The sequence below is a fragment of the Dendrobium catenatum genome, unplaced genomic scaffold, assembly GCF_001605985.2.
Source record: "Dendrobium catenatum unplaced genomic scaffold, ASM160598v2 original_scaffold_246180, whole genome shotgun sequence".
Taxonomy (NCBI): Eukaryota; Viridiplantae; Streptophyta; class Magnoliopsida; order Asparagales; family Orchidaceae; genus Dendrobium; species Dendrobium catenatum.
In genome coordinates, this window is record NW_021564586.1 from 127,295 (window position 1) to 151,916 (window position 24,622).

The 24,622-nt window shown below is 38.4% G+C and overlaps 1 protein-coding gene across 3 annotated transcripts in view; it reads right to left on the reverse strand.

Annotated features, from left to right (window-relative positions):
- The window catches only part of LOC110112752 (coilin), a 145,426-nt gene that overhangs the window by 55,420 nt on the left and 65,384 nt on the right, over positions 1-24,622 (reverse strand). For all 3 annotated transcript variants that reach the window (XM_020845065.2, XM_028692638.1, XM_028692639.1), the window contains one exon: positions 2,975-3,006. In XM_020845065.2, the coding sequence (XP_020700724.1) occupies positions 2,975-3,006 (32 nt within the window). The remainder of the gene's footprint in view (positions 1-2,974; positions 3,007-24,622) is intronic.

Here is a 24,622-nt window from a genome sequence, read left to right on the forward strand (position 1 = left end):
GACAGCAATAATCTCCCTCCAAACAGTCAAAATCTGCTGTTTTACTCAACTGCTGTTCTCAAAAATCCTAAAAACTGCTGTTTTCAGGGGAAAACAGCCTCCGACAACCCAAAATCTGCAAAAATCTGCAGCGAAACAGTGGAAAAAACAGCCCTCCACCGTCCGGATCTCGCTCTGATACCAATTTGATAGGAAATACTTGTCTTCACAAGTAAACCTAACCCAAATCAAGTACCTAAGCAAAGAAGATGCTATCCGCAGCAAGAACACAGCCCAAACAGTGGAGAACAGAGAGAAAACTCAATGGAAATTCGTAGGAAAACAAAGCAAACACTTTTATTTCAATAGTAGATAGAAGCACTTGCAAGATACAATCTTCCTTCAATTCGAGAGGAAGGAAGCACTCTCCACGATCTCCGGCAAAGCCAAGAGCCCAAGAACAAACCTAGATCTCCCAAGAAATTCAAAATCAAGATCATCCCCCTTTTCCTCCTAACCTCCTAATTAACCATAAAGGAGTTTTACAAAATGTCTAAACAGCCCCTCGCATTCAAAATTTCCCTCCCAAAATTCTTCCCTAGCCCCCGTCGGCTTCACTCCCTCCGCTCGGTTCCGCCTGCTTCGTTTGGTTCCGTCGCGAGTAGACCCGGACCGGTCCAGGTTGGACCGGTCCAGCCGGCCCCTCTTGGGCCGGCGTAAGAGGATTCACTTACAATGAGCAAAGGAACGTCAACATTCTCCACTTCCACCTTCAACTTCAACCCGGAAATCGACAACTCCATCGAAGAGTATGTGGATGAACAACTTGCCAAAGTCCAGTGGCAAATTTTTTCCAGACAACAAGGGTGAACTTCTTCCCTCTTCATTTATCTTTCTAATCTGCTAAACTTGTAGGTGGTGATTTAAAATCGCAAGGTCTCGTGCTTCGCTCTCTACCCCCGCTTAGTAAACGTAGGATTTTAGTTTACTTTCTATGTTGCTTATCTCAATGTTAGATTAGGGATTTTTGTTGAATAACTACTTAATTCGTATGTTATTGAAATTTTAAATTGTTTTAATGTTTCAAGTATTTAGCATGTGATTTGGCCTAAGCATAGCTACCCCTCTTACGTTTTCTATTATCGTTTAGCGGCTAATAGTCTTAATTGTTATTTTTTCTTATCAAAATAGTGCAAGTTCTTATCGCATTCATCTAAAGCATATTAGTCCTGCATCAAATATCCCCATCTATTTCACCATCACTCTGAACAATAGACCCAAGATATCTAAAACATGTGCTCTTATTATTGACTTGATCGCCCAAAGTCAATCCGCCCACTAGATCTATTATTATTAAAATTACACTCTATATATTCAGTTTTAGATCTACTCAAACGAAAGCCTTAAACTTTAAGGTTGACCTCCATAATTCAATTTTACCTAACTCTCTCTAGTCTTATCAACAAAAAGAATATCATCAGGAAAAAGCATACACCAAGGTACAACCTCTTGCAAATATCTAGTTAGAACATCAATGACTAAAGAAAAAAGATTTGGGGTTATGATTGATCCTTGATGTAATCCAATTGAAATAAGAAAATATTTGGTCAAACTACCATGTGCTTGAACACAAGTAACAACTCCTACATACATATCCTTAATGACTTAAATATAAGCATTATTAATTCTTTCTTATGTAGAACTCTCCATAGCAGTTCTCATGGAACATTATCATATGCTTTCTCCAAATTATTAAAAAATCATATGTAGATATGGTCAAGGTATAATCATTCAAACAAAATTCTGTCGATAGTTGTAGACATTCTAAATTAGCCAAACATTATTTTGGTCATTTTCCAATTAAATATGTTATTAGACGAGTAGCCTACCGCCTAACCCTTCCTCCAAAAAGAAAAATTCAACTTGTTTTTCATATTTTCCTTCTAAAACCATTTAAAGGAAACTCCTCCATTAACCACTTCATAATTACCAAATTTCAGTAACAAAAATTATCTTATGCAATTTTTGCTTCACACATTATACAACTTTGTGATCAATCTCACCATCAGATATTGTTGCAATGGAAATTAAACTTATCGGATGATGCAACATGAGAAATTTTGTAGTCCTCTCTTCTTCCTTCTCTTTTTTCAACCTTGGGAACAAGATTTTTTTCCATGACGATGGGAGTGCTAAACATTAAGACATTTATTGGATCCTAATATTGTGCGGTCACAATGTAAAGAATGATTTGTAAAGAATGATTTGCAAAAATGACAGATTAGCCTATAAGTATAAAAGTCTACTATAGAAGAAGGAACTAAAAACATTCCACATTTATACTACAACCCGCAAAGGACAACAATATATGTTTAGCCAAATAAAGTCCAAACCAAATGGTTTAGCCAAATTGGTCTATACATATATAGCAAACACTAGTTTGTTTGTTTTTTTTCCTATTTTATGTTTGTTAAAGATAGACTTGTTCATTATTGTAAAATTGGTTTACGCAAATTAATAAAAATACCCCTCAAATTATAATGAAGGCTTTACGAAATGATACTTTTTTATTTCTGTCTCCTTCTCTTCCTCTTCTGGAGTCTACATCTACTATAAAGGCGCTCTTCCTTCTTCGATGCCAAGAAGCTTATTACAGTGCTAAGGGGGACAAAATTTAATTAGAACATACATAGTCAGTTTGGACGATTGATCTAAAATTGTCAAATGATGGACTGTAGTTGCTACACCAACTACCTAATGATTGTATTGCCGGATCTCCAATGTTGATAAGTTCTATTGGTGGCTTGAGTTCACATCTCACAAAAGGGAAGGCAAACAAGAGTAACTAAACATTTAAGTACGTAAGAAAGATCCAAAATTTCTATATTCCACATCAAAATAAATACATAGAATGGATACTTAACTGTCCATGAGGCTTTATAACCATAAGTCAGAAACAAACATAAATTTAATAACTAGTTGGATAGAAATTTACCTGTGGTTCATCTGACCGCACTCTACATGCATCTGCATAAAATAAAAGCCATACAAATTAATGTTCACATTATTTATTATGCCAGAGAAAGAAAAAGTGTTCAGAAGTTCAATATTGAAGGCAAACTTATCTACATATTAGGGTTTGTTAGTTTAAAGAGGCTAAGAGCATTGAAATGGCATTCATTAGACTTGATTATTGGCATATTGCTATAAAAGCACTACCACCCTCCTTGCTTTGGACACTGACTTGAGTAAAAAAATTTAGAACAGGAAAAATTGAATGCGAGGCATGAGAAATCCTACAGAAGCCTAGGAAGGCCTCAAGTATTTAACAAATACATTCTGCTATATAAACTACAGTACAACAATGGCATAGATCTAAGTTTCTATACCCTGAGTGAATACCCCATGAATCACATGACTCATTACATTGAATTTTAATAATAACAAATATATGATCAAAAGCTACTAACATTTAATTTTAATTGTTTCAGGTGAGATAATAAATTCAACTTGATCAGCTAGCTCAAGGAAACCTAAATCAGCATGGGCTGAGCTTTGTTGGGTAATTATATCATTTTGCATTAAATGACAAACATTGCTACTAAAATTAAAGTTAAATGCAAAATAAATATTATTTATTCATTTAAATGATTTAAGCTAATTTTGCATATATTATTTAATATTATTTGCAATTATTATTTCTTGATAAATTTGATCAATTGCATTGAATAAACATTTGTCCAATTGCATTTTTAATATGCTTCATCAAATTTAAGTTACGTCAACTAATTATACTTTATCCATATTTATACATGCATTAATTTATAAAAATAACTTTTAACGCATGATGAAACTATTATGTTCAAGTTATTACATTTTTTTTCTCCTTTGTAATTATTATTATTTTTATTATTTAAAATTATATGTTAGCAGAAGTTTACATTAGGTACTATCATATGTATATTTAAATTAGTTTCATGAAATATTTGATAAAATTAATTCCTCTTCATTCTAAATTCAAATAGCTAGGAAAAATATCAATATTTGCACAATGTACTAATTGCTTAGATCCTTTCTTGGGTCGGCCACACCATTTAATTATTTGTTTAATTATGTGTATTGAATTCATTTAAATCTTCATATTCATGATATCATATTTTATAGAATTCAAAATTTTAAACATTGCCAAAAATATTTAATCAATTTTTGAAACCTTTGCCCCCAACTCCCTCCCCACCCCCCCCCCCCCCCCCCCCATTTTTTTTCTTTCTTAAATATAGATTAAACTAATTGGTTGAATTTAGTTTAATTAATTCTATTATTTTTGTTGTATTATCATGATTGATTCTTTCATTAATTCCATTAAGAAATTATTGTAAAAAATCATGCTTGATCGAATTTTAATGTGTGGAAAGTATCATGCTTATCAAATATCAAAATAACCAATTCAAATTTGCTCAAGGCCCTTTTGGAGAAAATTTATCATCCCTCTTCTCTCTTTTGCTCAAGTAAATTATCACTCCTGCCAAATCCTAAGAAACTCTCTCTTGAAAATTTTCTCTTTTCTTTTTGAAAAATTCCAAAGCATTCTCATTGCAATATCTTTTCAACGCATTCACTTGGGAGAGTAAGTGAAGACTTTCTTTCATCTTCTTCATATCTGCAAAAATTGGAGTTGATTAGAGCATGTTGTCCTCATCCTGCCACCATAAGTAAGAAACTTTTAAATCATCATTTTCCTTTCAAAGTTGGTTGAATATAAAAGTGAATAAGTGATATTATTCTCATTTACAGCATATTTTGAAATCACACTTTGCATTGATAATTGGTTGGTTTGATTTTTTTTTTTTCATATTTATCTTGATGAAAGTATTCACACATAGAGAGTCCTGTTTATTTGAATTTAATGATATTAAAAATTTTAATCATTATTACATTACGTATATTTACTTATAATTTCAAGGTATATTTTTAAATATTTTTAAGAATGTGAGTAAATTTTAAATTTATTATCTTATTGCAAATCCAAGTTATGAGTTAGCAAATTATTTTGAAAAAGTTGGGAGATAAAAATTGTTATTTTTATTTTTATTTTTTTTGTATTTAAAATTCTTTGAGTTATACTCACCCGCTGTAGAAGAGTATGATGTTTTGAATGTTATAAGGAGTCACACTCACCCCGTTGTCTAAGTGTTGGAGAATTTTTGTATCCTCAAACGGATTGCATACTTTATGATTGAGTACGGCATAAGAATGATGACATATTACCCCGAAGGGTAAAAAATATCATTTTCTTATGGACACAATGATAAAATTTATAATTTTTAACAGAGATTCCCCATTCAATGTTTAGTTGAATGAGGATTATTTATTTCTGGAGTATAGACGTCCCATAGGGGTTACATCCCAAGCTTTGGCTTGGAAAGACTTTTGATTAAACTAATGATTTATCTTATCTTTTGAAAGTCATTTTAGATATTGGCTAAAGTTATTTTTGAAAATTCGTGAAAATCTTGTTTAAAGGATTTTGGCCTTTAGGAATTTTAAGAAGGAGATGATCAACTTGAGATTAGAATTTGAAATGAGGGCCAAGGATGTGAAGTAGATTATGAGGGAAACTCAGAGGTGCTCAAATTATCCTATGTTGGGCTTTACATTTTTTGAACTCTAATTTTGTTTAAGTTAGTCATTTTGATTAGAAAGTTGGGGCTTATATTCCAACAACATATGTTGAAGAAATTGCATGAAAAGGTGAGGGCTTATATAGTGATTTGAAATCATCTATTGCCTTGGACCCTAAAACTAAGGTAAGGACTACCGATAGGTAGTGCCTCGAACCTAAGTCTAAAGAAATGTAAGGAACTTACAAATTACATCTCACATGAGGCAAAATCTGCCCAACCTCTGGATTTACTATCCCACCTACAAGGGACTACAAGCTAGACCCACCTAGTCGATTTTAAAACCATGTCATCCGGTCTTAATGCAAATGTAGAGTGGAGGGCTATTTTTTGCTTAGAAAGTAGGACTTATAACTTGATTTTGATGTCAAGATGCCTATTTATGTGGGGTATGCAGAATGCAGACTCACAAATGTCTAATCCTTATGTGAGAGCTTTAATACATGAAACATTTTTTGGACTATGCATGTTTATTTCAATTTTTGAAAACTTGGCTCTTTGAAGAGGAGTCATGCAATTTTCTTATTAGAAAATGTGAAGCCTAGATTGATTTAAGATTGATTACATTTTAATGTATAGAAATTTTATTTTGTCCTAAGAGCCTACCACACCAAAGTCCAGGCCACACCCAAACAAACAAGAGCAGAAACCTAGGAAAAATGCATGCTTTTCTATTGCGCACCCAGTAAACAATCAACACATGCTTGTATATAGATCAAAATAGAAGTGCAGATAGTGTCCCAATTATTACAAACAGTTTTGACAGCTGAGTTGTCTGCCATTATACAACCCAGTCAAATTATTACATACTCTACTTGCGCAGGTCTTCAAGCTTTAACTTTCAAAGGGATCTTTGGGTTTCTCCTCCAAAAAGGTACATTCTTCCTCGATCCACCTTTCCTTTTAATTCAAACCCCACAATTTTTACATTTTAGATCTAATCAAATACATAATCTGAAATAAAAAAAACACAAGTATGTAAAATAGAGTTAGAAGACAGTTTATATGATAATCACATAACATCCCAGAGTTTGGTCTAGTACTTAGAGTGCTAAGCACCTGCTTCTACCCTATTGGTCATGTCTCTTGGGGGGGTTTTAAGCAACGCCTACAAGCAAACAATTATTAGAATAATCATGTCTTATTTTACCCCCTTCTGGACATGCCCACTTGCACGAAAAATATATATATTTGTACACTAACCACTTAAGAGTAAGTGCTCACAACACAGACAATCCAAAAGTGCATTTACACAAAATCATCAATTACATGCGCAAACAAAAAAAAAATTCTAGTCCTAGCATGCCTAAAGGACTGTGCACCTAAGTGTGTGAGGCTCGTGTGGTATGTCACACTTAGAGTTAGGGTCTAAGGAAAGGGGTCTCCAACATGTAGCTTTGGGCCAGATATTGGAAGGTTCTCCCTAGATTTTGGAGCTAAGAGGAGAAAGGATGCTTCCTTTAGCTTTGAGGCTAAAGAAGAAGAGGAGAATGAGAGTCCAACACATAACTTTTGGGCTAAGTGTTGGGAGGTTTTCCCTAGCTTTTTAGGGCAAAAAAAGAATATGGGAATGTGGGCTCCGAAAATTCGTCCCCGGCCTCCGCTCGCTTTTCTTATTCGGCGAGAGAGTTTTAACGAACTAAGTTCCGAGGTAAATTTTGGAAGGCAGATGGGTTTGTAGATAAGACACTACCCAGAGATTTCGCCCTCATTTTGTGAGGACTTTATGATCTGAGTTCTGGTTTCCTATATTTCGTGGATCCGTCGGTCTCTGGGTTAGCTGAATTTTTTTTGTTCTTTTTGTTTCTTTATACAAAGGTCAACAGGGAATTCAACGCTTAGCTTTTTGAGCTAAATGTTGAATAACTCCCTTTAACTTTTGGAGTTAGGGAGAGGGAAAAAATGCAACTTATGTGTTGCAAACTCATGCATATGTCTTGAATATTTGTTGTTCAAAGGTAGGCATCCATTCTCCTAATTTTGTCTTAGGAGAATGAGGTGATTCCTACAACTCTTGAGTTGTAGGAAAAAGAGGACAGCTATGTAATTATGAATTGCAAGTTGATTATTATTTCTTGAACATTTGATGTTCAAAATGAGGTAGCCACTTACTTACTTTATGCTAAGTAAATGGAGATATTTCTTTGAATATTTGGTGCTCAAAGAAAGAGACATACATTCACTTAATTTAGTATAAGTGCATGATGGAGCACCCCCAGGGTTTAGATCTTAGGGCTTTGCTTATGTCCTTTTGAGCCCATTTGGAAGTCGTATATGGGCTTTAGAGGCTATTAGCAAAGAAAGCATTTATTGGTTTTGTGTTCCAATGAAGAGAAGAAGAAACTTAGACTTTGACTCTAAGTTTCACTCGTATCCTTTTAGGCCCTTCTAGAGGTCATTTGGGCACCTCTATATGGGCTTTGAAGGCTACTAGCGTAGGAAATATTGTTGGCTTTGTGTTTCCAACAAATGAAAAGAGGAAACTTAGACTTTGGCTCTAAATTTTACTTATATCATTTTTGGCCCCTCTATAGGTCATTTGGGCACCTCTATATGGGCATTGAAGTCTACTAGCAAAGGAAACATTATTGACTTTGTGTTTCCAACAAATGAAAAGAGGAAACTTAGACTTTGGCTCTAAGTTTGGAAATGTCCCTTTGAACATATGATGTTCAAATAGATCAAAGGGAGGTACACATTCTTCTAGCTTTTGGATCTTAGGAGAATGAGTTGTTCTCTTACAATTTTGGATTGTAAAATGAGAGAGACGCAATGCAACCTAGATGTTGCAAGATTGAAAGAGATCATTTGAACGTTTGGTGCTCAAATGGATTTCTTCATTTACTTAATTTAGGTTAAGTGAAAGGATGAGATAAACTAGGATTTGGATCCCAAGTCCAAATGAGATATTCATTTGTTAGCTTTATGTTTAAACAAATGAAAAGGAAGAACTTAGAAATTGGTTCTAAGATTAAGGGTCTCATGCGATAATAGATGGAAGTTTTGGAAAAGCTTCAAGTTGCTACGCATGAAGGAAGAATTGTGTTTGTTTGCTGATTTCGTGCCTCAACAAACCAGAGGGGGATGATGTAGGATTTGTTTTCTAAGATCCGGCAATTATGTAATAATATTGGTTGGGGCCTTTGGAAGCCCCCCAATTATCATACATGAGAGGGAAATAAATTCACTTGTTAATTTTATGACTCAACAAATGAGAGAGGTAGTTTAGGATTTGGACCTAAACTCTGAGTGATTCATGTAATGATACGTTTGGAGGCTTGAAAGAATCCAAATAATCATGCATGTACGAGGTGATTGCTTGTTAATTTTCGTTCCAACAAGAGAGGCGAATTGCTTGGAGTTTGATTCCAAGCTTCTAATGGTTCTTGCAATATGTTTGGAGCTTTAGGGAAGCTCCAAGTGTCATGCATAAGAGAGATGATTTATAGTTTGGAATTACAAATCAAGAGACAAATCATTGAGTTTTGTACTCGATGATGCAAGGCCTTCTACCTATGCTAAGTCAGACAAATGTTATAGGCTAGGATAAGAATCCTAAGCCTAAGGAGGAAACTCATTCGTTAATTTTGTGTCTCAACGAATGATAGAACGAGCTTAGAATTTGGATCTAAGTTCCCAAAAAAAAAGTCTTCATATGATAGCATGCTAGAACTTTAGAGAATTCCAAGTCATCATATGAAAAGGAAAGGATGGGTGATGGTTTGTTGATTTTGTGTCAAGAAACAAAGGATAGGTCACTTGGAATTTAGTTATAAGGTCTCACGACTCATGAAATAATATTATTTTGAGAACTTTGAGAGTTTATAATCATAATATATGATGAAAAGAAAATATTATTTATTGATTTTGTATCAACACAACCAAGTATGAACCTAGGATTTTGAATCCTAAGTTAAAATAGTTCACGCAATGAAGTGCTTGAAACTTTGAGACGCTCCAAACTATCATGCATAAGGAAGGGGAAACTCTACTAGAGAGCTCCCAATGCATTGGAAAGATTCTTAAATCACTTTTGGCATGATTAGGAGATTGGATAGGAAGGGTTCATTTGTTACTTTCGTGTCATGACAAATGAAGGTTTGACTTAGGATTCAGTTTTACAGTCTTAGATAATCCATGCAATAAAACATTTGGAGCTTAGAGAGGCTCCAAAGTTACATGTGTAGGTGATGTTTGTTGGCACTCATGCAACATAGAACTTGGAACTTTGAGGAAGTTCTATGTATCAAATTTAAAAGGGGACATGCATGAGAACGAAAATTCCCTTATCATTTCATGAATGTGAGATATTCATTGAAAGAAGAGGTTGATTCCTAAAACTTTGAAAGGTTTTCTAAATCAATTTTGATATGATCTAAAGGACTTGAAAGCTTTTATGGACGTCCTAAAGATTGATTTGATAAGCTCTACAAGGAACCTAAGAGTATACATGAAAAGTTCACCATTTTTTTATCTGAGATGTTTGGATGCTCTAATTGCTCATCATTAATCAACTTGCAAACTTCATCGAATATGTTTATCAACTTCATCCCATACTCGTTTCACAAGTATTTAGAGATTTAATAAATATGTTAGTAAGTTTGCAAATCCTTAAATATATAGCAATATGAAACATTTGCTTCTATCCTTATTTTGCAAAACATTGTATACAAACTTAATCAATTATGCTCTCTTTGTAGGATTTCAACATAGGCCTTGGGAGATTAATGTGGAATCTCACAACATAAGATACTTACCAAATTGATTAAATTTTCCTCCAAATATTTGCAAAGCTTCACAAAAATTTACAAGCTTCAACACATAAAGAAACTTTGCATTTACAAATTATTTTTTTTTACAATCTAAGCTTTGAAAGAAAGATGCGTGCGATTAAATAAATTGAAGCTTGAAAACTTTATCCTATTTTGATGTGTTAGAAGCAAGGGCAAACATCTCTGATTTTAGAGATTTCATAAGTTGAATTGCTCATTTGATATCACCTCCATGAGTTTCATAAGACACCCAAGATTGATTTTAAAAGCTTTACCAATCCTAGGATTTGCAATGCGAACCTTTGGAAATTCGTATGAAATCCTACAACAAGTGTTCCATAGATTTAAAATCCGTCTAAAATGTATTTTGCATTCATGAAAGCCATGAAGAATATACAAATTGGCAAATATGAAAACCCAAATTTTGTGTAAATTTTCTTATGGCATTTAGTCAAATGGAAAAACATGCCTTATGATGCAAAGAAACCTACACCTCAACATTCATCTTGGGATGAGAAGATATCACATAGCCTTATGGTTATTGGTGGGTGATGGTTTGGAGAACAACATGAATGTTAAACCATGCACTTTATAAGCATTAGATAAAAATCTGTTGACCTGCTGTGATAAAAAAAAAATCAAACCTTACCTACTCTCTGCCATCCCGCACGTCGCATGTCGTAGCCACGTCGTTCGCACGTCGAGGCCATGTATCGCGTCCTTTCTCCCCACGATCGCCGCACGACTCGTTTTGAGTCGTTAAAAGGCTCGAGGCAACAAGGCCTTCGGCCTCTTCTCTTCAACGAAATTCCTCTCTCCCTCTTCGTCTCCTTCCTTGCCGCTCGACTTGGCTCCCTCGACGACTTGCTCTTCTGGCCGGATCGAAAGATAGGACACTTTGGTCGGAAGCCACAACGTAAGCTCGCTTGCTGTGGAGGATCGGAAATCACGACATTTCGATCGGACGAAACCCAAGGAGCTCGCCTCCTCTTCGACTTCAGAGCCGATCGACTTCGCTCCTATGAACATATTCCCTTCCTGTTGTGATCGGAAGTTCCGACATTTTAATCGGATAGAGGAACAGGAGCTCGCCGCTTCCTGCCTGCTATTCGACTTCATTTGCCCGACGACGTTCCCTTCAGTCGGATCGGAAGCAAGAACGAGAGCTCGCCCGCTGTCGAACGAACTTTCACCCCACTGCACGTTCCTTCGGCCCCACTGTGTTGCCCAACTCCGCCCCTTTAACGACTTTCCCTCCCCTGTGGAACGGAAGTTACCACGTTTTGATCGGAAGCAACAACATGAGCCCGACGGCTGTAAAGGTAACATTCTCCCTTGTGGGAGCCTCTTCGGCCGAGTCCCGTAATTTTACCAAATCAGAGATGTGAAGGGAGAGAGATTAAGTGTTTAGTTAATTTTAATTATAGTTAATCTTATTTAATCAGTACGATGCACACGACGAGACCAGGTAAGCCTGGTGCACTCTTTTCTTAGCTTGGCCGGAACAATTCATAAGTACCCCCGAGCGAGGGGAAAGCAAACTGCTCTTTTCTTGTAACAGGTACCGAAGATCCCATGCACGCCTTTGTTGCGTATGGTGGGAAGAAAGATCACGGCCGCGGTGTCCTCGAAAGAGGACACCTACCATGCACGCCTTTGTTACGCGTGGTGGGAAAGGCCCAGTTTTCTGTAGTTTTCCCCTAAACGAGGGAGACGCCGGGAGGCTGCCGAAATTTCAGGTGAAATGTTACTATACTCGAACTTGTTTTGTACATAAGAAAGAACAAAGGTTTGGACTCAAACTGAACATTTGAACTTGCGTAAAGATCTGACTTGGACAATAAAAGACTTGTACACGAAGAAGAATAGTGGACTTGGGACCTAAATCAGAACAAAACCTAAATGATTTCTAATTTTTAAATCCAAATGAAATAAAATCAAATTGGGGGCTTAAATCAAATCAGTTCGAACATATAATTGAACTTGCAAGGACTTTAGAAGATTCTGAACTCGAATTCAATAAAAAGTTGTGTGCACAATTATAATTATTTCAAAGTACCCCTGCACGTGCACTATAAATTGTATACACATAGGTACATTAAAGGGAAAAATATAATCTCGACCCATATGGGCCCTGACGAGCGTGTTGTAGGAATAAACGTGACGTCTAAGGATGTTGCGCGGGTTGATAAGTGAATTCAAGTTCAAACCCGATCCTTCTATACGGGTCAATAGAAGTCGATAGGGTTCAAACCAACAAACACGTATACGGTCGCGACCGTTGGTATATTTGTTTTATTGCATTTATATTAGGCCGTCAATGCCTACAACAATAAGAATTCACTAACAAAGGCACGAAGCCTAAGAAACCTGATCCTCCTAAGTAGATCAATAGGAGTCGACAGGGTTCGAACCGTTGGATAAATATACGGTCACGAAGTGTACCGGAATATTTATCTTATACATTCATATTAGGCCTTCAAGCTCTTTAACAACGAAAATTCATAAACAATGGCATAAAGCCTATGAAACCCGATCCCCTATCGATAAGTTTATAGTGTCGACAAGGTTCAATCAAATGAAAATAACCCCAAACACCCCGATGATGGCCGTGTTGAATGTAAATCTCAACCGGAGGGATCCATTCCAAATATTTTCAAATTCTATCTCAAATTCCACAAAAATCTAAAAAAAATCCCAAAACTCCCAAAAATCCGAAATTCCAAATATTTAAAATTTGAAATTCTATCAAACCACTTAAAACAAAATCCATCCACCCTCCGCAACAGTTTGCCGAGTTGGATAAATTTAAAAACTATTTCAGCTCACAAAGAGCCAAATGCCTAGTCGAAAATATCACTAGGATCCATTCTCAAACACTCCTGCCAATAAGGACGTGGTACGTGTCCTCTAATAGGCGTTTTTGCCGTCAAATGGCACCGCAGGATAAACGGTTATGACCCGATGCCCTCTAAACCGAGTGGTTTTACCGCCAAATGGCACCACAAAATACCGGTTATGGCTAGAGCCAATACGTTCCTCAATGGCATCAAATCCTTGAGATATGAATCAATAGAATATGATCGATAGGGCATAAAGTCCTCTGTTAGCTAAGGTGGATTGAAATTTATCCCCTTAGACAAACATTCACCCCAGATCTACAAGGTACCCTTGGACGAAGCAACCCATGACTGCCGAGAAGGATCCTTCTGTCAGGTTGGGTCGACTACCTTCTCTGGCTAAGTAAATCAGGGAACACGATGGCCCGGGACGATGGAACCATCGGATCTTGATCGGGTCCATCATCTATTCCCCCACCATCCGCTTTAAGTGCAAGATCATGCAATTTCTAATTTTAAATATCAAATTTCTAAACATCCAAACTTTCCAAATTCTCAATTCCAAACCCATGCTGCTACCATATGCCAGATAACACGTATCTCTACGTATCTGATCGACGACTAGCCTTAATCGAAAGTTCTCTCTCATGATCGGGAGGGGTAATTAACTATAAGGGCTTGCGCCTATAGGAAACCAGAACTCAGATCATAAAGTCCTCGCAAAATGAGGGCAAAATCTCTGGGTAGTGTCTTATCTATAAACTCATCTGCCTTCCAAAATTTACCCCGAAACTAATTCCGTTAAAACTCCCCTCGTCGAAGAAAAGGCAGATTATAATCAATCGTGTGGCGGGGAGGCCGGGGCCGAATTTTTAGAGCCCACAGATTTTTGGCGACTCCTCTGAGGATTGGTTTCTCTTTCGATCTCTGGCTAGTCATTTATAGGTTATAGTAGCAAGCAAATTCATATGAACTAAAATTTTAAATTTCCTGAAAATCAATCTTTTAAATAAGATTCATTGTAAATTCAAAAGCAGGGTTTTAACTTCTATTCTAACTGTCCTGCTTTTGTTATTTGTTCTGCATTATTTCTGTATTATGAAAGTGTGGGGTGACATATCAATTCTGATCACTAACCCTTACCTTTCATTTGTGCAGAATGGAAATGCAGGACACCCCGATGACTATCCAACTAGGACGAAGAGCCAGGATTCAACTGGCGAATGCTGTTATAGAGACTGGAAATACTGGAGCCACCATCCACTTTGGTGGGATCGAATTATCAGCAGTTACTGCAAAGGCTGCAGCCGTCCCTGTGTACGGCATAAACTCTGAAGAACTTTCTAAAAGGTACCACTCTGTAAGGACTGTTGCTAGAGGTGCTGCCCAAGAAAGAGTTTCTGTGTTTGAAAGATTGTCCCAACCTGAAACCCTTACTGCAAAGAGGGTTGTTACTGGAAGAAAAATTTCTTTGGTGACTGCCAACACCACTAACCTGCCAAAGAGACTGTTGCATCTGGGAGGTATGACACTGAAGCTTCCTTATCTGGAGGAAGGCTTAACAGAAGGTAGAGGAGGAAAAGAAATGTAGAACTACTAGCTCAACAGTTGTCAGTGCCAATCCATCCCTCCAACCTACCGGCACCAGAACCAGAAATCAATATTCCCACCCAGAACAAGTTCACTAACCTGAAGTGGATAAAGAGAAATAGCTCATCTAGTGAGCTCAAGCAATCTTTCTGGGAGCGTCAACCTGAAGCTCCAACCCATCAAAAAACAAGAGCCTGAACGCCTGTCTGCCCGGGTACACCGAGTACTGGAGACAGTTAAGGAGAAGGGGCTAATGAAAAAGAAGTTCCAGAGGACATTGATTGTTGAGGCCCGAAGAACCCCTCCAAGTGAGAGGTTATCGCCTATTGTGATGGCTGAAAGACAAAATTATCAACAACAAGCTCCGCAGGAAGCACATCGGGGCGTGACACTTGGACCACATGTCTAGGAATCCGCCGCCAAAAGGGCCCAGCGAAAAGGCAAAGTATGGAGGCCGAAGCCTCGAAAAGAAAATATCTTTGAAAAAAGAGATGGATCAGGCATGACATCCGGTGCGGCTTCCTGTAGATTCGCCCCTGTCAATAGAACTCGTCAGAGATGGGTTCAAAAGAAGGCCCATAATGACAATTGTAGTGACGGTCGACATCCTAAAGAGTCTTTCAAGAGATCCCGTCATTCTCCTACTTCAACCAAAGAGGAAGTCCACTTCGAGATCGTAGTCCGCGGATCGAATAAGTAATCATTCCAAATCAAGAACCTGAAATTTAGTAGCGACGCCGCTCAGAAATTTGGGTACAAGAAGGTGAAGAAGACTATGGCGATGAAGACAATATGGAGATCGAGGTGATTCATATGGTCAGCCACATTGATATTGAAGATGATTATGGTGATGAAGATGACCAACAATCACAGTCACGTGTACGTGTTTATCGACGTCGCCATAGGGCTCGAACTATTGCCAGCCGAAGTGCTCGTACCTCAGAAGAAGGAGAGGAAGAAGATGTTAGAGAAAACCCTTTTGCTGGCGAAGATATCATGCTCGCTGAAATGAGAAATCAGATGAGGCGACAGATGTGAAAGAAAGATAGGGAAATCTCTCAGTTAAATGATAAAATAACTGAGATAATGACTCAAATGACGACAATGATGGAGATAATGCAGAACACTTCTGTGGGTCCTATGCCGGCTCAACCTGTCAACCAAGCTATGAATAATGTTCCAGCAAATCCTCAAAATCTCCAAGCGCCGCAAGCCTCAGGAGTGAAAGGTGTACCTGAAGGTGTCAAATAGATTGATGATCCTACCCGCCAGCATACTCCACAAAATGTGGCGAGCGCCTCTGAACCCGTAACTGCAGCACAGCTTGAACGCTTAATCAGTAAAAAGATTAAAGCCATTATAGTTGCTGAGCATGCACAAAAATTGGTAGGCAAAGGTCGCCCGTACCCAACAGAGTACGACTAGGTGCCATATCCAAAGAGATATTCTGTACTGAAGTTTAATATCTTTGATGGCAATAAAAATCCCAGACAACACCTCGCGCAGTTTAAGCCTACTTGCGGGAATACTGGAGGCAATGACGTTCTGTTATTCCGGCAATTCGTGAGTAGCTTGAGTGGAACAGCTTTTGAATGGTATGTAGAACTGCCGAATGATTCTCTAAAAACGTTCGTAGAATTAGAAGCTTCATTTGTAAAAAGATTTTCCAATGCAACTGAGAAGACCACCATTGCTGATCTCGCCCTTGATAAAAGGAGAAAGGATGAATCAGTGACGAGGTATATAACACGCTGGCGCAATCTCAGTATGAAGTGCGAGCAACAACTAGAAGAAGAACATGCAGTTCAATTGTTGATGGGGAACATTGACGATAAAATGCAACTCTTCTTATGCATGGCTTCTATAACGACCTTCCAAGATCTGTTGGATAGGGTGGAAAAGTTTGAAAAGTTTGGAGGAGGGCGGCAAAGGCAAATCACGAGAACTGGTGATAGAACGTTCCCCTCCCTCAAGGAGAAAATGAATAAAGAATATTCATTCAAGAGGGAGAGTGTCGTTAAACTGTTCCGAAAAGCACTCAAGTCCGGTCTGGAATTGCCAGAATGCAAAAGACCTGAAGAGTCCAAACACAGTGGCGATCCAAACTACTGCTCATATCATCGGGTAGTTAGTCATCCAATTGAAGATTGTTATGTCTTCAAATATTGATTGGAAAAGATGTACAAGATGGGAGAATTGACATTATCAGATAATGTGCTAGTTCGTCCCAGAAAGGAATCCACTCGGATTGTCACGTCCTCTTTCGTACTCGTACCGAGTCATCTTTACGACATGAAAGATAACAGATAGGGAGAAATACGCTGAAGAAGCGGCCCCTGAGTTCTGTCAAATGGTGTCGTCGATGGAATTCAGTTCAGATGATCTGTGTTTTCCAAATGATGAAGATTCAGATCCAAGCATAGCATCGCAAATGAAGCAGGTGAAACTGGGAGACGATTGTGAGTCTACAAGTAAATCTCCAGATGCCACAATGGTTGCATCTGATGAGAATGCTTCATCAAATAAGTCTGAATCAGATAAGGTGGCCAAGGTGCAATTGAGTAAGTGGCAAAGTATTGTCACCTCCACCGAAGAAAGGGGATCCTAACAAAGATAAGGGAAAGGAAATAGTCATCCATGATGATATTATCCCTGAAAATCCTAAGAAAAAGAACACTTCAGCTAAGGGGATAGATTATAATATCTTATCACACTTAAGGAAGATCCCAGCACAACTCAGCATATAAGACGCCCTTGTGATGTACAGAGACCTTCGGGAGACTTTGATCAAAGCTCTCAAAGATCCTGAAAGATATGAACGTATTTTGCTGAACGCAACTTGACTGAGGTCTTACAAGCTTGAAATGAGCCACTAATCACTTTTGCTGAGGAGGATCTGATGCTTGGAACGGCAGATCACAACCAAGCTTTTGTATGTTAAGGTAGAGAGCGACTGTATGATGATCAGTAGAATTTTGATCAATCTCAGATCTTCCGTAAATCTCATGAGCCTTAAAGCATTGAGATCATTGTGCCTCGATGTGAAACATTTTGGACAAGATAAGTTGATGGTGCATGGCTTCAACAAGAAAGGACAGAAAACTCTTCGTTCCTTTATGCTCCCTCTTATATTTGTGAAACTTCATACAGAAGCCAAATTTCATGTGATTAATGTGGACACTTCATTCAAGGCGCTATTTGGTCGCCCCTGACTGCATGAATACGGCGTCGTCCCTTCAACATTACATCAGTGTATGAAATATCTCAGAGATGGCGAAGAATTCAGGATCTCAGGTGACATTCAGCCCTTCACAGTTTATGAAGCAACAGTATATGAAGATGCACAATACTTCATGCCAAAAAAGCAAAAATCTTCGAGTTCTCTCGGGGCTAAAGCATCAAACTCTCAAGGGTGCAAAGTGACCTGAACGGGAAGGTGAGAAAAAGCAGGTGGGGAGAAAGAAGGCAACGTCGACTCTTTCCAAGGCACCGATCATTCCCAAAGAAAAGAGATATGTACCTCACCTAGGGAGTGATACAGATGAAGATGACATCACCCCTATAAAACCTCGAAGAGTATGTAAGTCCATAGACGAATGGAGTAGGGAGGTTGAATTTTCAAACGATGATTATAATTACGACTCTAGATATATGAATAGGGTGCATGAGGTATTCTCCAGAAGAATAAGCATCCTGTCAATCTCAGATAGCGTACTCATAGTCACGCGTATCCCCCTACAGCAGTTCAAGGAAATCATTTCACGTGAGGTACATACGATTGAAGAACTCTCCACTATTTATCTACCTCCTCTGAAGAAGGGGATTGCACCTAGAAATGTATTGTATTCCACGGGAATACGCGAAGATGAGAATAATGACGAGTGTTGTATACTCCTCGATTCTGAAAAGTTATTTCCTACGAGACTACCTAGGTTTAATACCAAAAATATTTAGAGAATGTTACGAAAGCAAATCAATTCGTACCACCAAACGACAACTTCGTACAAGCTTGGGCCTCTCGTATGGAAGGAATCCACGTCCATTACGACGGAAGGATATAGATGCATATAAGGATATCGGATTCATCAACCGAAAATTCCTCTCGAAAGAGACTTGTCAGGCAATCACATGCATGAAAATTGAATTTGAGGATGGTGGTGCTGAAGAGACATACGAAGCTGATACATATGATGATCAACCTGTAGAGGTCAAGCCCGCACCAGAAGAACTGGAAGATGGTGGACAGGCAATAACTATGGATGAGCTAAAAGAAGTCAACTTGAGAACTAAGGAAGACTGATGCAGACAAGGGATATAGGGAGCCTATATCTCTTGAACACAAAAGACACACAAGAAGGAAAACTGACAAAATGAGAAAAACTTAAAACAAACTTTGTTAAATAAACTCAAACGACCCAAAACTTGACAATCACAACAAAAGATGCTAGGAGATTTTAAAGAAATAAAGAAACTTAAAAAGACGCTATCCTCAGACAACCGTCAGAGCGGGTTCCTCACATGCATCGAATTTGTAGGTTAAATAAGTAAAGTGCATAGAACTAGCAAACCGATGGTCCACCACTGCAAGATTGGCCAATTTCTTCAACAGATGCTTCAAATCAACTCTGATACGGCACCCTAAAGTTGCTTTACTTTGAGAAGAAGGATACAGATGGAGTGGCACTTGCGGAGAGACGAAAGAGGTTAGAAGCCCGAGAAGAAAGGGTGGAAAGAGCCCGCAGGATTTCCGGAGGGGATGAGAAAAGAAGGTTGGAAAGAGCCCGCAGAATTTCCGAATAAACCCGCAGGTTACTAGCAAATATGCTCACAAATATCAACTGCCTCCCTTCACATCATCATCTTATTTTTATAGGCAAAGTAGGAGAATGCCAAAAGCCACCTTAGTTAATGTTCACAACATCCCAAGCTTCTTTTTTCATAAATTTCCAAAAGCAATTTTGAAAACAGCCCAAGCTATTTCGGAAAAACAGCCCAGCATAAATTCTGTTTCGGAAATCATAGGTATTTCACGGCACCAAGGAGTCAAGTTCTCGGAAAGCAAGCAGCCCGCTAGAATCCAAAGCAGCAAATCAACGGGAAAAGCAGCACAGCTCAGGAAAATAAAGACCGGCTGAATTCCCAAAGGAAAATCAATAACTTCCCAATGAATTCTCAGCATAGAATTCAGCCCCCATTAAATACAAGCCACGAAATCCCAAGAGACAAGAAGAAAAGGGGAAGGGACAAGGCCACTCCAAAAGTTAAACTTCATAATGATGTACCTTTTTGGATATTAATGAGCTACTAAACTTCAGCTCAAGCAACTTAGGGAACAAGCTCAAAACCGAATGCTCTAAAACAGCCAACCCGAGAACCACCAGCGGCCAGGGACCAATCGAGCCAGCAAACCAAAGGTCTACCAAGTCATATGCACTACCTACCATGATCATTGGATGCTTTCCCATCATTGGATAGCTAAAAAAAAGAAAATAAAATAAAATAGAAAACAAAATATACTATTGTTCAAACAAAATAAAAAGTACATAAATTCATGATAGCATCAAAGACCCTCACCCAACCTTCATTAGCTCTCTTCTGCCAAAAGAACAAGTACAAGAACTGAAGAAGCTCCTTTGTGAATTCAAGGACTGCTTTGCCTGAACATATACTGAGATGTCTGACTTATCCCCTGACGTAGTAGTTCATAAATTAGCCATCAAGCCTGATGTAGCACCTGTCAAGCAAGCTCCAAGGAGAATGAGATTGGAGATTGAAGAGTACGTGATTGCAGAAACAAAGAAGCTCATAGAAGCATGCTTCATCTGAGAAGAAAAATATACCGACTGGATTGCCAATATAGTTTCAGTAAAAAAGAAGAATGACCAGATTCGTATCTGCATCGATTTCAGGGATCTCAACAAAGCATGTCCGGAAGATGATTTTCCGCTCCCAGTATCAGAGCTTCTAGTTGACAATACTTCCAACTACGATATGTTCTCCTTCATAGATGGATCGTCAGGTTACAATCAAATAAAAATGGCGCCTGAAGACGAAAAACATACGTCATTCAGAACACCTATAGGCATATTATGCTATACGGACATGCCCTTCGGCCTGAAGAAAGCTGGTGCCACTTATCAATGGGCGATGAATTGTATATTTGATGATTTGATTCATCAAAAGGTCGAATGTTACATAGATAACTTGGTCATTAAGAGCACAGAACGAAAAGATCATCTACACGACTTGAGAATAGTGTTCAAAAGAATCAGAAAATATGATCTGAAGATGAACCCTCTCAAGTGCGCATTTGGGGTATCCTCAGGAAAATTCCTGGGGTATGTTGTTCGACATCGAGGCATCGAAGTCGACCCCAACAAGATCAAAGCAATCATGAAGATGCCACCTCCAAAGAACCTTCGACCACTCCGTTCTTTACAGGGACAACTGGCTTTCATTCGGCGATTCATATCGAATATGTCGGGTACATATTAGTCATTCTCCAAATTAATGAAGAAAGAAGTTCGTTTCAAATGGGATGAGTGTCAGGAAGCATTTGACAGTATCAAAAGATACTTGTTAAATCTGCCAATTCTAGCAGCGCCAATTTCGGGGAAGCCTCTTATACTGTACACGGCAACACTAGAAGAGTCCCTCGGATCATTAATGGCTCAGCACAATGAAGAAGTAAAGAAAAACGCACTCTATTATATCAGTCGGAGATTGATAGGTATAGAAATCCGCTACTCTCCTATTGAGAACCATTGCTTGGCCCTGATTTTCGCAGTTCAGAAGCTTCGCCATTATATGCTGTCTCACAAAATCCCCTTGATATCAAAGATCGATCCGCTGAAGTTCTTGATGACAAGACTAGCGTTGACAGCTCATTTGGCAAAGTGGGCAGTGATACTCCTACAGTTTGATATCATATATGTCCCCCAAAAGGCAGTAAAAGGGCAGGTGTTGGCAGATTTCCTCGCTGCACATCCAATCCCTGCGGATTCACCGCACAATGATGATCTACCCGACGAGCAGATCATGAATATTGAAGAAAAGGAGATGTTACGAGTATGGGAAATATACTTTGATGGAGCATCGTCAATTAAGCATGCTCAGCCTCCAAATCTAGAAAAAGCTCAAGCCGGAATTAGAATCATTTTTGTAGCACCCGAGGGAGGCACAATGAGATTCTCATTCAGCTTGACTGAACCTCGAACCAACAATGAAGCCGAATATGAAGCCCTAATAGCAGGATTGGAGATTGCAATCGATGTTAGAATCCGAAATCACCAAATCTTCGGTGCTTCTCAACTTGTTATAAATCAAGTAATTGGAGTTTACAAAATCACCAAGTTCGAGTTGGCCTGTTATCATCGGCGAGTTTTCAAGCTTATGAAACAAATTCCAATTGTCAAGTTAACTCAAGTTACTCGAGGTCAAAATGGTAAAGCTGATTCCCTTGCTAAATTGGCTAAAGAAATGACGAATATGGATGATGAATGGCCTATAATAATTATGGTACACAATCGTCGGATCCTAGAGCCAGCATTATTACAATTCATGCAGGCAGAGGGAATATCAAATTCAAGCCAGTAGGATACAACCCCAGTTGATCCTCAACCTCCCCAACCAGTTGGTCTTGAGGGCCAACTTGAAGAAAAACAAGTTCCCAAGAAAAGACGCAAGGCTAGTCAAGCTTCAGAATCATGGTGGCATTGCCTAGATGTCGAAGAAAATGATTACTGGAGGCAACCTTTCATTGATTATTTCAAAGAAGGTAAACTACCAACAGACAAATCATTAGCTGCTCAAATCAGAAAGAGATCGCTACGATATGTGTTTGTTAACAACACATTATATCGGCGTGCTTTCGATCAAATGTTGCTAAGGTGCCTAGGGACTCGAGAAACTGATAAAGTGGTAGCAGAAGTTCATGAAGGACTTTGTGGAGCACACCAATCAGGTCCCAAGATGGTAGTCAAAATCAAAAAAATAGGTTACTATTGGCCAAGAATGGTAAAGGATTGTATTGACCACACTAAGAGGTGCCACAAGTGTCAGATTCACGGTGATGTTATACATCAACCGCCAAATCCACTGCACTCTACAATAGCATCCTAACCATTTGAATGTTGGGTTACTAATGTTATCGGGCCGATAGATCCACCGTCATCAGCAGGACACCGCTTCATCTTGGCAGCAACCGATTATTTCTCCAAGTAGGCAGAAGCTGCTCCATTCAAAGAAGTCACATCCGAGCATGTGATCAACTTCTTCACACATAATATTGTCTATAAATTTGGTGTACCACGCCGGATAATCTCAGACAATGGCACTGCATTCAAAAGTACAAAAATTTATAAGTTCGTTGATCAGCATAAGATCGATTGGCAGTATTCCTCCATACACTATCCGAGGACAAATGGTCTAGTAGAAGCCTTCAACAAAACACTGGTGAAATTGCTAAAGAAGATCCTCACCAAGAATAAAAGAGATTGGCATACGAAAATGGCAGAGGCGTTATGGGCGTATCGTACAACTTACAAAACGCCAACCAAAGTCACTCCGAACACCACACTCCTTACTCTCTGGTGTTCGGAGTTGAAGCAGTGTTGCCATTAGAAGTTGAACTTCCAACTCTTCGAGTCGCTATTCAGAATGAGATGACTCAAGAACAAAATGCTCGGCTAAGGATGCAAGAACTCGATGCACTCGACGAAATAAGGTTGCAAGCTCAGCAGAACCTGGAGATCTACCGAGCAAGAATGACAAAGTCTTTTAATCGAATGGTGCGTCCTCGATCATTTTAAGAAGGAGAATTGGTCCTGGTGCAGAGAAGGCCAATTATCTCACATAAAAAAATCAGTGGCAAATTTGTATCCAACTGGGAATGACCTTTCGTAATCGAGGTGTACCAGGGTGGAGCTTATCAACTCATTGATCTGAATGGTCAAAGACCCATGCCGCCAATCAATTGTCGATATCTAAACAAATACTACGCATAAAATTGCCCAGAGAATGTTATGTTTAATACGCTATATTTTCGTACATGTTTGTTAGCACATGCATTCTGTATTTTGAAATTCTCCTGTTTGAGAATACATTTCAAAATCCTCCTGTTAGACTATGGGCATTTTAAATATTTATTCGGGTCATCGCGCTGCGTGCCGAGATCCTAAAATAAATATTTAAAATTTTAAAATTTCCAAATTTATTTTGCTCTAAAATGTCCCTGCAAGACAGGGGCATTTTAAATATTTATTCGTGTCTACATCGCGCTGCATGTCGAGATCCCTGAATAAATATTTAAAATGATTAATTCAAATTTTATTTTGTCCAAAAGAATATAAATATTTCTTTTTCAAAGTATATGTAGGTGATCTTTCAAAAGTTAAAGCATAGTGCCGAAGGTATAAAAAACCACCTGACAAGTCAGTAATGACAAATCAGGTAATTCTCCATTAATGTCCGCAGCACAAAGCACAGAGCAGAATAATCAAAATCTCAGGACTCAAGCCAATGCTACAGAATGAGCATCCTGGATGACATCTACAAATATCCCTAAAGACTGGGGGCATTGTAAATATTTATTTGGGTTGAAATTGCGCTGCATGCCGAGATCCCCAAATAAATATTTAAAATTTCATCAAGATCCGATCAGAGGATGGAAGAATCTTGAGCATATGCTATACATTGGTATCAATCTACAAAGTGGTATTCTAGGAACCCAAGTACAAAGTGCTATATTACGATCCTAGAG